The 15,809-nt window shown below is 56.5% G+C and overlaps 1 protein-coding gene across 1 annotated transcript; it reads right to left on the reverse strand.

Annotated features, from left to right (window-relative positions):
- Positions 1–716: 716 nt before the first annotated feature.
- LOC138110611 (BTB/POZ domain-containing protein KCTD12-like) lies at positions 717–3,999 on the reverse strand. Its single transcript, XM_069015728.1, has 2 exons — positions 3,949–3,999; positions 717–2,258 (listed from the first exon to the last, which is right to left on the reverse strand). Exon 2 carries the CDS (start codon positions 2,234–2,236, stop codon positions 1,358–1,360), a length of 879 nt encoding a protein of 292 aa, XP_068871829.1. The 5' UTR covers positions 2,237–2,258; positions 3,949–3,999; the 3' UTR covers positions 717–1,357.
- Between the last annotated feature and the right edge of the window lie 11,810 nt (positions 4,000–15,809).

The raw sequence follows: 15,809 nt of genomic DNA on the forward strand, positions 1-15,809 counted from the left end.
GGGATGGAGGGTGGGTGCCATGGATGGGTGGAGGAGCAGGGATGGGTGGTGGGAGCTGGGATGGGTGGCAGAGCACCAGGGGACAGGCACAGGCAGCAGATGGGGACATCAGGGTCACCTCCCGCCTCTCCTGCAAGCACTGGCACCAGTCCTGCAGGCTGAGGCCGTGTGCCACAGCTGGGGCTGGGCATCACCCGGGGCTGGGCTCGGGCCCCAGCAGGGACAGAGGGGGCAGAGCAGGGCACAGAGGCTGCCATAACTCCGTGTTCCCTCCTTCCTCCTCTTCTTGGAACCCCCCCGCCGAGCCCCCCCGTCCCTGTGCCAGCTGGGCACGCGGGCACACGGCCACTCCGGGCTGTTCCTTCATTCTGCACTGCCCAGCAGGGGAGAGCAGCCGCAGCTCCAGCCCCGGGAGGGCCTGGGGAGCTGGGACTGGAGACACCTCACAAGAGATCACCAAAATGGCCAAAATCCCCTTTCCTGGGTGAAGCTGTGGCCTGACCGCCACCGGAGCATCCCAACCTCATCCCAGGGATTCCCGTTGTGCCCCCAGGAAAAAACGAAGGGACTTTTTGGCTGATAAGGCTCAAGGACCTGGAGAGCTGTATGAGCATTTTATACCCTCGAGCATGTCAAGCCTTCCCCGCTCCCCCCCACCTCCCTCACAGAGCATCTGCCCCTCCCACCCTCCCAAAAATCCCCCCAAAATCCCCCCCGAAGCATCCCGGAGCCGCAGCGATGCCTCAGCTCAGAGCTGCGAGCACAGAGGGAGCCTCTCCCCTTCCCAAGCGCTGCCAGTCTCAGGCTAAGCTGCTTACAGGGCTCCTGCCAATCCAGCCGTGCTGCCAGGCTGCGACTTTCCAGCCCCCACCCCCTCCCCGGCTCTGCTTCCCACCTTTTCCATGAATTTATCCCAGTGATTCCTCTCCCAACCCCCCAGGCAGGTCACAGCGTGTGCAGCAGAATCCCACGGAGCTGCACGGGACAGAGAGCCCAGTTCAGTGTCCAAGCTCATCCAGCGGCAGGAATGCCAGCCCGGAGCAGTGTCCGGTGTATCCCACCCCTCCCACCCAACCCACGTCCACAGCAGTGTCCGAGTCCACGCATCCAGGGAGGGTTGGGAGCGACCGCAGAAGTCGGAGAGAGGGAGGAAGGTTGGAGGTCAGCAGCTGCTACAAGGAAGAGCTGGGCAGGTTCAACGTGGAGCAAGGAGGAGGAAAAAACCCAAGAACCAACTGAAAAGGAGGCAAAGGGAGGACGCCGGGATTCAGGGATGGATCTCTACCTTCTAGGCCACAGCCAGCATGGGACAGGAAAGGGACAGTCAGTGGTTGGTTGGTGGAGGGTTGGTTTTGTGTCACTCACGATAGAAAACATATTCGGTGTAAGAGGTCCAGATCCTGTCGTCCGTCTGCTCGTGGGCGAAGGCACAGGTGCCCGTGGAGTTACAGGCCACCATGTGGAAGCCGGCATCGGCCAGTTTGTCAAAGGCTTGCTCCAGGAAGGTGAATTTGAGGTAGTACCTGGACGTGTACCTCTCTGGAGGCCTGTCCGGGTCCCTGCTCTCGTTCAAGGTGTCCCCAAAGACCTCCTTGGCCAGCGAGGTCTTGCCGCACACCATGATCCGGGCCACCCTGCGGAACTTGGCGTCCGTCTGGCTGTCCCTGCCCAGCGTGTAGGAGCCGCGGTAGCCGATGGTGATGAACCCCGCCCTGCGGCCCTCGGCGCCGACAGCGCTGGCACCGCCGGGGCCGCCGGACACGGCGCTGGGCAGCGCGGCCGTGGCCGAGGTCAGGCTGCGGGCGGTGTCTGCGCCGGGGGACAGCTCCTCGGGGTCGCTCTGGCAGGGATCGTCCCCCAGGGAGTTCTGCTCGCTGAGCTTGGGCGCCAGCAGCTTCACCAGCTCGGGCAGCATGAAGTACTCGGCCTCGCGCTGCAGCCGGCCGCGCTCCGGGAAGTGCTCGGGCAGCACCAGCTGCCGGTCCCTCATGTAATCCAGGATGTAGCGGAACAGGAACCCGTCCCGATCCACGAAGAAGCGGCCCTTGCTGTCGCGGGCCAGCGAGCGCACGTTCTTCTGCGTGAACATCTCCCAGAGCAGCGAGCCGGGCACGCTGACCAGCGTGGGGTGCCGGGTGATGTACACCTGTCCCCCCACGTTCAGCTCGATGATGTCAGGGAAGGGGTTGTTGTCCTCGCTGCCTTTGGCACAGCCCGCGGGGTCTGCCAGGGCCATGGTGAGCTCCTGCTGCTCCCGCCTGCAGCACAAAAGGGTCAAACCCGTGTTAAACCTGCCAGAAAACACAGCCCACTGCCCTGATCCCAACCGACCGCAGGGGATCCCAAGGGGCCCCAAGCCATTGCCACAATCCCAGGTGATTGGAGAGGATCCCAAGCCAGATCACACATGGAGTCACAGAACTATTTAGATTGGAAAAGCTCTCTGAGATCATTGAGTCCAACCCAGCACTGCCAAGCCACCACTAAATGCCTGGTTTGGGTCAGCAGGCAGGGCAGGACCAGATCCTTGTCTCTCCAGGAGCCTGGAAGTCATCTCTCTTCCCCAACCCTGGCTCTTGGAACAAGCAGCACCATCCAAAGCCCCCTCCCCTTCCGTGGCACGCTGCCCACGGTCTGACCGTGCCACCTCCACCGGAGCTCTCCAGTCAGGAGAGGGCTCAGCGCCTCTGCCGAGGAGGTGCAGGGAAGTGGGGCTGCTGTCAACAACAGGAAGGGCAGGGCTGTCACACCCCGGGGACCCGCCAGCCTGGCATCCTGCGGGCAGCAGCAGCTGCCGAGGGAGGAGCTCCCGACCAGGGGCCCCGCAGAGCCGGGGCTGAAGGGGTCGTGGTGCCACGCAAGGAGCCCCCCGGGGCTGGGGAAAAGCGGCACCAGCGCTGTGAGGGACAGAGGGACAGAGGGACAGAGGGACAGAGGGACAGAGGGACAGAGCCTTTGGCACTCCCGCTCTGCTCTTGCTCCTGGAAAGTGCTCAGCACATACTCGAAGCCAAGCTGGGAGATGGCAGAACCTCTCCAAGGGGCTGGGACCAAGACAAATCCTGGGCTGCTGCTACAGCCTCGGGCCAGCTGCCACGGATTTATACATTTTCCAAAGGCAAGCCGATTCTTGGATATGTCTTGACACTGCAAATCAGCAGCTTACATAAACCTGGCTCAGCAGCCGGACCTGGATCTGTGCCGTGCTCTGTGCAGCGATTTGGGAGAGCACGGAGGAAAGGGGTTCCCTGGGCTGACCCCCAGCTCTGCCCCCTCCCTGGGTGGTCTCAGTGCTGCCCTGGGTCTGCTCGGAGGTTGGGACCCTCCGAGACTGGTCCCACACCCAAGGAACAGCCCAAAGTCTCGCCCCATCCCCGTGCCCTGCCGCAAAGATTCCCAGGAGCTGCTCCAGAGGATCCCAACACAAATTTCGGAGCAGCTAAAGGACAAAGAGAGAACTCTGTGGGCAGTTTTGGGCACGGGGGCAGAGCTGAGCCAGCGTTTCTCGGCCACACTCCTCCTCCCGGCTCATGGGGAGAATCGTCTTTGAACAAGGAGTGACTCGGGCAGGGCAGGGACTGAAGGATGGAAAGAGGATCAGCGCGGTCCCGCTGCCTCCCGGCTCCTCGTTCCCCTCCCGCAGTGGCTCTGGGTCCCTGTCCCTGGCGATTCCCTGCCCACGGCGCAGCCCAGCGGGCAGGAGCCGCCCGTGCCCGGCGCTCGCATCCCTTTGTCACGGCTGGAGGAGCCTGGGGGGCTGCCCGCGGTGGGCTGGCGGCTCAGGGCGGACAGGGAGGGCGGCCCCGCTGTCCCTGCTGCCCGCCCCAGGCACGGAGCCGGCGGGGCCAGCGGCAGGGACACGAGCGGGGACAGCCCGGCTCAGCCCCGGCAGCCGCAGCCGTCCCAGCGCTCCCCGGCCGGGGGACCCCGACCCCGCCGCCCCCGTTACCTCCGCAGGGCGGCCCGGCCGCTCCGCTGCGCTCCCCTCCGAGCCGCTCCCCGCCGCTCCTCTCCGCCTGCCCGGCCCTGGCCCCGCCGTTTTATGGCCGGGAAGGCGGCGAGCGCCGTCCCCCGCTGTCCCCGGCACCGCCTTCCCTCCGCCTTCCCCCCGCCTCCATCCCCCGCCGCCCGGCCGGGGCCCCCGGCCCCGCATCCCCCGGCCCCGCATCCCCCCCACGCTGGTGCCAGGCGGGATTGAGGAATTCCAGGGCGACCCTCGCCATCCCCTGGGAATGCAGCCGGGCTTGTAAAAAAGGAGGAAGAGGGACTTCTAACAGATGGTGCCAGGACAAGGGGAACGGTTTTAAACTAGAAAAAGGGGGATTTAGATGGGATGTTGGTTAGGAATTCCTGGCTGGGAGGTTGGGGAGACCCTGAGGCTGCCCAGAGCAGCTGTGGCTGCCCCTGGATCCCTGGCAGTGTCCCAGGCCAGGCTGGACGGGGCTTGGAGCAGCCTGGGACAGTGGGAGGTGTCCCTGCCCATGGCAGGGGTGAAATGGGATGAGCTTTAAGGTCCCTTCCCACCCAAACCATTCCATGATTCCATCCATGATTTGGGTCTAATTCCAAGTCCAGCCAGCAAAACCCTGCAGCGGCCAAACTCTTGCTATTCCTTGGATGATTTTATATCCTTGAGCTGGAGGGACTGGAATCCCCTTTCCCAAGGTAAGAATGACACCAATGGGATCATAAGGAGCTTAGGCTGTTGTGGCACCCTGTTTATCTGGGCTGGAAAAACCAAGCAAGGAAAGAGAATCCAGCTCTTTTTAGTTTACTTGAAAATTCCAATTTTCTGTAAAACTGGGAAAATATGGCAGCTCCAAAAAACATCCCAATATTTACACATTTCCTGGAATTCTGATGAAGCTTAAATCCCAACATTCTCTGACAGCAGAGCTGGCCTGCGTTCATTCATGGATTTTTGTCCCTGTTAAATTTTGTAAGGGCAGAAGATGCAATTTCTTCTTCTCCTACAAATCAAATCCCCAAATCTGGGCACTCACATCCAAGGAATTTTTCTTGTTGTTTTCTTGTATCCCAGGGCTGTTTGATTATTCTCCCATAAATTGCAGGAACTTTGCCGTGTGGATATTTTGTGGGATACATTTATAGATGGGGGAATTGTAAAGGAGACCAATTCCGCCTCCTGAGGCTGTTGGGTAAAACAGCTGGGTTTGGAGCCAACCAAAGGATGGATGGAGGGAGGGATGGATGGATGATGGATGGAGGATGGATGGATGGATGGATGGATGGATGGATGGATGGATGGATGGATGGATGATGGATGGATGGATGGATGGATGGATGGATGGATGGATGGATGGAGGGATGGATGGATGATGGATGGATGGATGATGGATGGATGGATGATGGATGGATGGAGATTTGCTCAATTGATGCATCTTTGAAATTGAGCTGGGGGAAAATGTAGCCACCATGAGCCTGTTTGGCTGTTGGGACTGGGATGGAATCCAGTGTGGCTTTGTCCCACTTTTCTGGATCCAACATTACTCCAAGTTCATCAAAGAATTCCCAGGGAGTTTTCAGCTCTGTTTGCTCACAACTCCCTGTCTCTGGAAGATGCTGTGACCCTGACCATGATCCAAGTTAATGGTCCAGCCCAGTGCTTCCACCCTGGGCAGCTGTGCCAGGGCAGGACAAACCCTTGGGTGAAGAAATTTTTCCTAAAATCCAATTTAAACCTACTTATCCTGAAGGCTGTGCTGGGCGAGTTGGGATGGGAGCCCAGCACAGGCCCAGTGACAGGAGCAATGATGGCACTTCCCTTTCTTTTCTCCCTTTCCCTTTTCCCAGCTGCCTCTGTGCTTTGTCCTCACATCCCTGAGGCTCATGGGGGACAAAATTTGCACCCAAATTGGTGCCAATATTCCCATGAGCTGCTGTGGAAATCATGGAAACCACCCAGGCCACGCCTGATGTGTCCAGAGGCAGCTGGGAACGGGATCTCCAGGGAAGGGGAAGATGTTTGGCACCATGGAAGCGACCAGGGGGTCTGGAAACTCAGGAGAAGTTCCCAAGAGGTTTTATAAAGCCTCTTTTACAAGTTCTTCCAAGAAGAGTGGAGCAGGAATTCGGGTCTCTCTCGGGCTTCTGGAGAGTTTTATTAACCACAAGAGTGGAAGATGATTCATCCCCATCCCAAGAGAAGGCAGGGAAGGGTTTAATGAATGTTTGTTTGTGTCCACTCTGGGATTCCATGGAGTGCCCTGGAATCACTTCCTGGCTGCTATTCCCATGTTTTCTGAGCTTGGACACAAATCCCTTCACCCCACAGCGCCTCATCCTCCTCATCCCCTCCAGAGCATCCTGCCCACTCCCCAGCACTGCTAAAAATCCCTTGTGCCACCCCAAATCTCCTCAAAAGCTCTGTGAATTTGCATTTTTAAGGATCGAGGAGTGTAAGCTGGAAGTGAGACACAAATGTTTCCATTGCCTGATTTTTCCTCAGCTAAATGATAAAAAACCAGAAAATATAATAAATCGATTGTGAGCCCTGCTGGGATGAGGATCCCATGACCCATCACGTTGCAAGGATGTCCCAGAGCACTGCTGCTGCTCCATCCGTTCCTTATCCTGAGATAACAAAGGGAATTGCCTGTGGAGGCAGGAATATTTAGCAGAGGAAAAATCCCCTAATTCATGGATGTCAGAAGGGTCCACGCAGGGGTTCGGATTCCTCGGTGCCACGGCCGTGATTCACGAGCCAGGACTGGAGGCAGGAATCTTTCATCCTTAAACAAAGTGGAGCTAAAAAGTCCTAAAAAGGCAACAGAATCCCTGAGTGCCAGACTCCTGTGGGGCACGGAATTATTTTTAGGACATTTGGGGCACTGCATTATTTTTAAGGCATTTGGGGCACTGAATTATTTTTAATCCTTTCTGGCTGCATCTCCATCGGTGGGAAAATCCCCCTTTGCAGCATCCCTGCTCCTCCTGGTGCTCCCAGCTCCGTCTCCCCCTTCCCCATCCTCATTTCTCCTTCATTCCCCGCCCCCGGGAAGGGTTTTCCTCCTGCCATTCCCTCTCTGGGGTTAACTAAAATCCCACCGTGGGGTTTGGAGTGAGAGGAGCTCAGGGGTGAAGGGGCTCCCAGCCTGGAATCACTGACCCCGTGCAGGCTCCCAGATTCCCATAAATCCGCAGGAAACTCTCCCCAGCATCCCTAAACCCCATCTTTTGCTCTTTTCCTTCTCCTCCCTCCTCCTGGAGCCGCCCAGGTCCGCCGGGAGCACGGAGCTCTGAGCACCTGAAGTTAAGAGAAGCGACAGAAGCGACGTCCCCTCGGTGGCCGCGCCTGAGCCACCCCCGCGCTCTCCCTGGGTCGCCACGACTATCCCGGGAACTCCAGCCGCTGCCAGCTTCTATAAAAAGGGGTTAATCTGCTTCTGCCCGGAGCTCAGGTGGCTTTGCAGCCCTGGGGACGCAGCGGCCACACCCGTCTGACCCCGCGGAGTCGGAGACTCCTTCAATAATTCACTGCCACATCTGATCCGGGCCATTTTTAGCAGCGGCTGCCACCTCGCAGCGCGGCTGTCGCGGGCTTGCGGTGACAGATCGGGTTGGACAAGGCAGGAAAAGGCTCTGGTTAATGGTGCACTTTAATTGGCTTTTCATTAGGGGGGCGCAGCCCGGGAGAGCGCAGGAAGGTGAGGACGGGGCTGGGAGCTCCTCCCGGAGCGGGGGAGCAGCTGAGGATCCGGGGCTTGGCGGCATCGCCACGGGAAGGTTTTCTGGGATGCTCTGAGGGGACCGGAATTGTCAGCGCAGGGATGATGGGAATGCAGTGTCAGGGACCTGCTTCCATCCCGAGCAGCGTTTGCCAAGTGAGTGTCCACCCATCCCATCCCATCCCATCCCATCCCATCCCATCCCATCCCATCCCATCCCATCCCATCCCATTCCTGGAAGGACACTTTGGAACTGCTCATCCCTGGAGCAGGGGTGTTCAGCCTTGCCCTGGGGGACAAAGGGACATTTCCCAAGTGCTGGACGTTCCCAAGGGTGTTCTCTGCCGGTTCTTCCTGGCCTTCAGCAGTCTGATCCTGCCTGGCTCCTCCATCTCCTGTCAGGAGCGTTTGGAAGTGGGGAAAGGAACCATTTTTGGAGAACTGTGTCCCAGATTCCCTCCCTCCTGCTTTCCTCCGGCCCAGGAGGAGCCTTGGAGGAGAGCAGGGATTTGGGATCTTGGTGGCCCTGGTGGATGTGAGGAGCATCCCTGCTCTTTCCAAGGGCTTTCGTTCCTAACAGAGCTTGGATTTGCCACTGGATGAGTTTTTCTGGGGGATCTGCAGCATCTCCCCCAGGCAGTGCTCACTGCTCACTTCATCCTGACAAGTGACAAGTGACATCCATGATAAGGGACAGGATGAGGGGAAACGGCCTCAGGTTGTGCCAGGGGAGGTCCAGGTTGGATGTTAGGGAGGATTTCTCCACAGAAAAGCTCCTCCAGCCCTGGCGTCCCCATCCCTGCAGGGATTCCACAGCCCTGCGGATGTGGCACTTGGGGACGTGGCTCAGGGGTGGCCTGGGCAGAGCTGATGGGCAGAGCTGGAGCCATCATTCCAGTTCATCTAAAGAGTCAGGGAGCAAAATCCCTGGAATTCCAGCTGATCAGCTCCTGTGGGATTCCCAGCTGGCAGGAAAATCCAGACAAGTCCCACTTTTGCCTGCATCCAGTTCTCTCTCCTCCCTCCCCCCCAGACATAATTAAATTCAATTAATCTGATTATCTGTACAGTCTATCAGAAAAAGAAATCTTAATAGCCTGCTCAGCGTGATGAATTAATAGAGATTAATTGGAATTCATTACATTTATCACCATCTCACTGGGCTGGAACTCTGCACACATTGGGGAAAAGAGGGAAAATTCTCGTTTTTAGTTTATAATTCATGTTGGATCAAACCTTTATCTCATCTGGACGTGTGTCACACAGAGTTCCATCCGATGTGACACCGGGGTGGGGACACACACACCAAAAAATGGCCATAAATGGCTTGGGAGCGGCTCTCAGGGACTGTGGGGTCACCTGGGACCACCAGAGACTGACCTGGGTGTGCCAGGCAGGATCCTCAGCTCGGGATTAACAGGAAAAGCTTTTCCAAACCTGCTTGGTGCTGGGTTGGGTTTGGATTTCGGGGTGGTTCCTCCATCGGAGCTCACCCGTCACCCACCAAGCCCGGAACTGCAGCTCCCGGCCCTTTCCAGCTCTGCTGGAGGTCCCTGGGGTGGGGAAGGGGCCTCTCCGTGGGCGCCAGGCCCGGTGCTGGCTGCGCAGGGATTTGGGAACACCCCAGCCTGGGATCCCCATCCCTCGCTCGGGCTCACTGCACCTGTCGGCCGTGTTGACTCGAGGGGAGAGAGGAAGAAAGGAGGAAGTGGGGCCATAAACCAAAACCAGTTTAGAGCTGTGCCGGCTCTGGCTGTGCGGGACACAAATCAGGAGCGAGCGAAGGGAATGAGGCTGCAGGACCTCACAGGGATGGCCCAGGAGCGCGCAGAGCCTTTCGGTGAATCCCAGCACCCTCTAGTGGGGTCTCCGCCTCTGGAGCATCCCAAAACACCGCCGAGCATCCCAAAAACCGGGCACGCAGCGGAGGATGAGGGTGCGCAGCCCTGTCACCACCCACCAGTGACTCGGGATCCGCTCCAGAGCTCGCCAAGGGAGCTCACACGGAAAGGTGAAGGTCCCTGTGGCATCGGGAGCTTTTCCAGAGGGAAGGGATGGCCCTGGAATTGTCCACACTGCAAAAATCAGGTCCCCACCATGCCCCAGGAGCCGAGTCCCTCCTGTCCCCTCTGCCTCTGCTCCCTGGGATGGTCAATGCAGCCGTGGATCAGAGCAGAGCACCCCGGGAATGCTCTGGGTTGAAAGAGTCCCCCAAAAATCTGGGATGGAGCCAGGGCTGATCCTCCAGGCAGTACAAGGGATCAGCCACAGGGTTCCAGGCTGGGAGATCCCAAATGCTGCAGCTTCCCTGCATCCCTGGGTGTGTTCCCGTTCTGGCTGCAAAGGGAGAAATCCAGGGGGGTGGAAAATCATCCTATGGGAATTTGCCATGAAAGGATTAGAGGCAAAACCCATTCCCATTCTTCCCTCTAACAAAGCAGTGCCTTCCTGGCCTCGTTTTTTTTTTTTTTTTTTTTTTTTTTTGGAACGGAGAACGGAATCATGGAATGGTTTGGATGGGAAGGGACTTTAGAGCTCATCCCACCCCACCCCTGCCATGGGCAGGGACACCTCCCACTGTCCCAGCCCCAATGTCCAGCCTGGCCTTGGGCACTGCCAGGGATCCAGGGGCAGCCAGAGCTGCTCTGTCTGACCAGAGCTGGATGTGATCTTCCAGAGAAGAGGCTGCCCGTGCCGGGATCAGCAGTTCCTGGGTTATCCAACAATCCAACCAGTTTTCCCAAACTGTGGAGCCATTTTTCCAGCTGGAACCCCGAGGCTGTGGCTTCCCCAGGGCAATTCCATGTGACCTCAAAAGCTGCTGCTTTGTGCGTTTTGGAGCTTTGCCTCTTCATTTGCAGAGCGGTTTTTGTCCCCAGGCACTGGGTGGGACCCACAATAACTCCTGGGGACTTCATGGGATGTGGAAGAGAACAAACGGCTTCTCCTAAAATATCTTCTCTCTTCCATAAATCTGGATTCTGCTGCTCTGTCCTTTCCTGACGCGGAAGAGCTCAGAACCCAGATTAAAACGCTGATTGGTGAGGTTTTGATAATCCCAGGTGTAATTCCTGTGTGGGAAAGAGGAGAGGGCAAAGATTTGCTTTTCTGGGTCTGCACATCCCGATCCCTCTCTGCTGCTGCTGCCTCCAGCCATCCTCTCTGGAAGAGGGATGGGATAAGAGCAGGGGCCGGTCATGCCTCATCCATCTCCTGCTGCCCTGGCAGGGAGCTGCTTCCCGGCCTGATTCCCCACCCCCAGCTGGTTCCAGGCTGTTGCTCTACAGCCTGCAAGGGATCCCCCACCAGTGGCTTCTCCACAGCCCTGCTCCTTATCCCGGGTGTGGAGAGACGGGTGGGAAAGCTGCGGAGTTTGGAAATCCGGGAATGTCGGGAGAAGTTAACAGGAGGTTTTGCACTACCCAGGTGTGAGCTCTTGGATCTCATAGACCCATGGAAAGGTTTGGGTTTGGGAAAGGACCTTAAATACCATCTGTTGAACCTGTTTCCACCCTCCCGGCTTTTCAGAGCTGTCTGCAGGATGGTTCCACCCAGAAGAGCCCAGAAAAGGCCATTTCTCCATCTTCCCATTGGTTTCACCAATTCCTGCCTGGAAAACGAAGCGGGAACACCTCCAGTCCCAAACTCAGCTCATTGCCAGCAGAGAAGAGGGGAGAATGGGCTCTCCTGGGATGCAGCTCCAGCACGGAGCCTGGGTTCGTCTCGGTGTGCAGGGAGGCAAATCGAGAGCTAAAGATAAAGAGCACCCTCGATTTCGGGCGAGACTCGGAGCTCACGAGCCGAGCAGGAAAAATCTTCATGAAAAATGAACGAGGAGCAGGCGGCTGCAAGGAGCGGCGGAGATGAAGCTCCCGGAGTTATCTGGGGCATGAAGAAACCCAGCAGGCCAGAAAAATGTGAGCGGAGAGCAGCGGAGGTGAAAACGCGGAGGAAAAAAAGCGAGGCTTGATGTTTAATTAATCACCCTGTTTGCATCTGAATGGCGGCGTCCTGCTGGGGACAGCGAGGGACACGCCAGGCCTGGCTGTGCCACCCCTCCAGTGCCACCGGGCCACGATGTTCCATTTGGTTTTCCCTTTTCCCTGACTTTTTTGGCATGATCTAAATCCGTGGAGCCTGCGCTGCACCAAACCCTTAATGCTGAGCATCCACACCAGCACCCACAGGAGGGGGCGTTGCCAGGGCTGGAAAGGTTGGGACAGCTGGGATTTTCCTGTCTTTGGCACTGGGAGGTGAATTTTAAGAAGGGGCATAAAGAAAAAAAAAAAAAGTCAGGAAAAGAAAGAAAAATCCCAAACAAATCCCCCCCTGGAGCTGCAGTTCCAGGGTTGGTGGGTGACAGCTGAGCTCAGATGGAGGAAACACTTCTCTCTGAAAAGACTGACCCTTTTAAACAAAAGAATAGGAAGTGGAGGTGATTTAACCCCGATTTTGACTCTTTCTAACCAAGAAATAGGAAATGGAGGTGATTTGATCCTGATTTAGATTCTTTTTAACAGAGAAATAGGAAATGGAGATGATTTAACCCCGATTTTGACTCTGTAACAAACAAAGAGGAAATGGAGATGATTAATCCCGATTTTGACTCTTTAACTGAACAAAGACGAAATGGAGATGATTTAACCCCGATTTTGACTCTGTAACAAACAAAGAGGAAATGGGGAGCGATCTCGCTTTGCTTTGCCCCCTCCGCAGCTCCGACGCTCCTCGTGCACCTGGGGATTTCCTGCCCTGGCCTCACGCTCAGGGCTTCGCTCAGGTCCTTCAGGCTTCCTGTTTTGCTCTCAGGGCTTTCATTTCACCCACAAATCGTTTCCTGTTCTGAGACTCCTCACGACGGAACCCCCTCCATTTCTCCGGTAAATCTTTGCCCGCTCTTCCCCTTCCCAAGGCGCTTTCCCCAGCTGCTGGATGGGTGATGGGCGCCTCTCAGGGAATTTCAGGAAGCTTTTCCTGACATCTTTAAGTCTCTCAGGTTGTGTCTGGATGATGGGGAGGGAGGGGGGGAGATCCTGCTCTGCTGCCGACAGCTTTTCAGTTCCAGCCCCGGGAAGTGTCGCGCTTCCCGAATTAACTCATCCAGGAGCCCTCTATTACTCTGCCTTTCCATCATTCTCCTGGAGTTCAAGTGCTGCTCGAAATGAATTAGTGCTGGAAAATGGGTGTGGGGAGGGAAGTGCCATTGGAGAGGCTGAAAACCTGACAGGGATGGAGGAGCCAGGATAACCCAGAGAGGGCCTTCATTCAGAGGGATGCGGTGGGGACAGAACCAGTTCAGCAGAAGTTTGTTTTTATTTTGGGGGGTCAGAGGCTTGGTAGGAATTTTTAATAACTGGGGATGTGATTCCAAGCTCCTTAAATGTGTGGCTGAGCTGAGGGAGTAACTGGGAAGGAGTTGTTGAGGGGTTCATTGCTTTCAGCTCACCACAGAGCCAGAAATTCAACAACAAATTCCTCCTCCAAATTCCCAGTGCCCCTTGTAAATATTATTATTACTATTACTATTACTATTACTATTTTACAGCAGGCTGTATTTTTATTTATCCCTGGTTCTCACTCAAACATTTGCAGAACCCGAGGTTTTAGTTGTGGCCACTTGGGTTTTTCCCCTCCCCACGCAGCCCAGAGGCTCTGAAAGGGCTCCTGGGTGGTCTCTGAGTGTTCATCCAGGACCTGTAGGCCTTGAATTCCCAGGAATCCTGATGTTGCTGGGTCTGCTGAGAGTGGAAAAGCATCCCAATAACATCTCCTGTGGCGGGGGTTGGACAGAGAGGAGCTTTAAGATCCCTTCCAACCCAACCTCCTGAGACCCGGGCATCACAGCATTCCAGAGGGATTTGGGTGGGAAGGGACCTGAAAGCCCATCCCATTCCCCCCTTGCCCTGGGCAGGGACACCTTCCACAGCCCAGGGTGCTCCAACACTCCCAGGGATGGGGCAGCCACAGCTTTTATGGATCATCTCCCCATCCTGGCTGGGTTTTGCCGGGAGATGCCCCCTGTGTCCAAGAGATTGAGGCGATGCTGAGGGATTTCCTTCCCTCCTGGATCATCCATCTCTAATTGAGGAAGGTCAGGCTGGCCAAATACCTGACCTGAGCGTGGCTGAGTGCTCACGGTGCTGCTCACTCCAAGGCTGGATTGATTTTGGAGTTCTTTTCCAAGCCTATTCCATGATTCCCTGGCGCTGCACAGACACAGCTTCCATGGAAAGCCCAGGACCTCTGGAGCTGTTTGCAGCAGCCCTGGGAGGCTGCAGAGCTCTGCTCTTGTCCGGCCTCCAGCGCTGGCAGGACACAGCCAGGCCCATCTGGCCATGGGGACAAAGCTCCTCCACAGACATTTCCATAAGGGATTTAAGGATTGGATTTACTGAGAGAGGGATTAAGGAGGGCTGGAGTCAGCGGGAATTTGTGCCTTTAGGGTGACGTTAAGGTTTTGGGGAAACACAGCTTGGATGAGATCCTCCCTTGCTGCTGCTGGAGCTGGCAGAGCACTGTTAAAGTTGGGATAATGAGGGTTTTTATTAATGGAAATGTTCCTGGAGCTTTGGCAACACGCCTGGGGCTCCATAAACATGAAAATAAATGGGGAAAAGAGCAGCTTCCCAGTTTTACACCCAGGACAAATGAAGCACAGAGTGGCTGGAAGGAAAAATCCCAATGCAGATCTGCTCTGCTCCCTCATGACCTGACATTTCCTGCACTCAGGGTGAGAAGGTGCTCCCGCCACACCTGAGAGCTCCTGCAGCAGGTGAGCCTGGCTCCTCCAACTGCTTTGGCTCCTCAGGAATTCAGAGGAGAGGATACCTCCAGGATTTGCAGTCTTTCCCCCCTCATCTGCCGTCCCATGGGATTAACTGATCATCCTGATCTTAAATATTGGTGTATTTCTGCCCCCCTCCTGCTGGGAGGCAAAGAGAGAGCCTGGTTCTCTTTCCTGTAATTCCCAGCCTGTATTCGTGCCCCCATCATTCCCGCCGTGCTGTGATGTCCTTTAGGCAGCTCTTTGCCTTTCCTGATGTATTTTTAGATTTCAGCCTCCTCCCCATTCACCTTCCTTCGGGCAGGATGACCTCTCCACATCCTCCTCTGCTGGTGCTGGATCACAGGGAATGGCTTCCCACTGCCAGAGGGCAGGGATAGGTGGGATATTGGGAAGGAATCCTTCCCTGTGAGGGTGGGGAGGGGCTGGAATGGGTTTCCCAGAGAAGCTGTGGCCGCCCCTGGATCCCTGGCAGTGCTGGACGGGGCTTGGAGCAGCCTGGGATAGTGGAAGGAACAAAATGGGCTTTAAGGTCCCTTCCATCCCAAACCATTCCTTGATCCTCTCTTCCCTTCACCAGGCCTGGAGCCTCTCCCTTGCCCCTTCCCGGCTCCTCGCACGCAGACAGCCGGAATTATCCCTGTCATTCCCAAGATGGGACCTGCTCACTGGCTGGAATTCAAACCAGACTTTCCCTGGCACCAGCAAACGCTGGCACAGCACATCCAGCCCTGCGAAACTCCAGCTGCCTTGGCCAAAACATCATGAATATTCACGAGGCGATTAATTAACGTCCCCCTGCTTTAATAGCTCCTCACAAGACACTCCATAACTCCGAGTGCCATCGGCTCCTCCCCATTCTGTGCCATCCCAGGGGCTGGCACATGGGTGGAAGTGTCACTCCGACCTTGCCAGGAGCGGACCGGTTTGAGGAGTGCAGTGATCCCAGGCAGCTCCCCGAGGCTGCGATGCTGATTAGTGCCCACAATTAGAAACCCTCCAGGAGGATCAGGCTGTGCTGCAGAGCTGGGATGGTGTGGGAAGGGATTTCCAGCTGTGGGATATTCCAAGCTCAGCAGCCTCCATTGTTCTTTCCACTCATACGAAGCTCAGTGGCCAAACTGCACCTCCTGTGGCTGGAGTTCCCCTCCAGGAGGCAGCATCCCTTGGGAACGGGGAGATGGAAACACTTGTATGGATGGAAACAACACGAGAAAAGCCAGGGGTGGGTTTTTCCCCGTCCATTCTCCTTCCCCTGCCAGGAAATGGGGCTGCTGGGTGATCCAGGTGATCCCACTCTGCTTCCAGAGGGATTTCGGGGCTGAGCTTGTGGAAACC

The sequence above is a fragment of the Aphelocoma coerulescens genome, chromosome 4A (genome assembly GCF_041296385.1).
Source record: "Aphelocoma coerulescens isolate FSJ_1873_10779 chromosome 4A, UR_Acoe_1.0, whole genome shotgun sequence".
Classification (NCBI taxonomy): domain Eukaryota; kingdom Metazoa; phylum Chordata; class Aves; order Passeriformes; family Corvidae; genus Aphelocoma; species Aphelocoma coerulescens.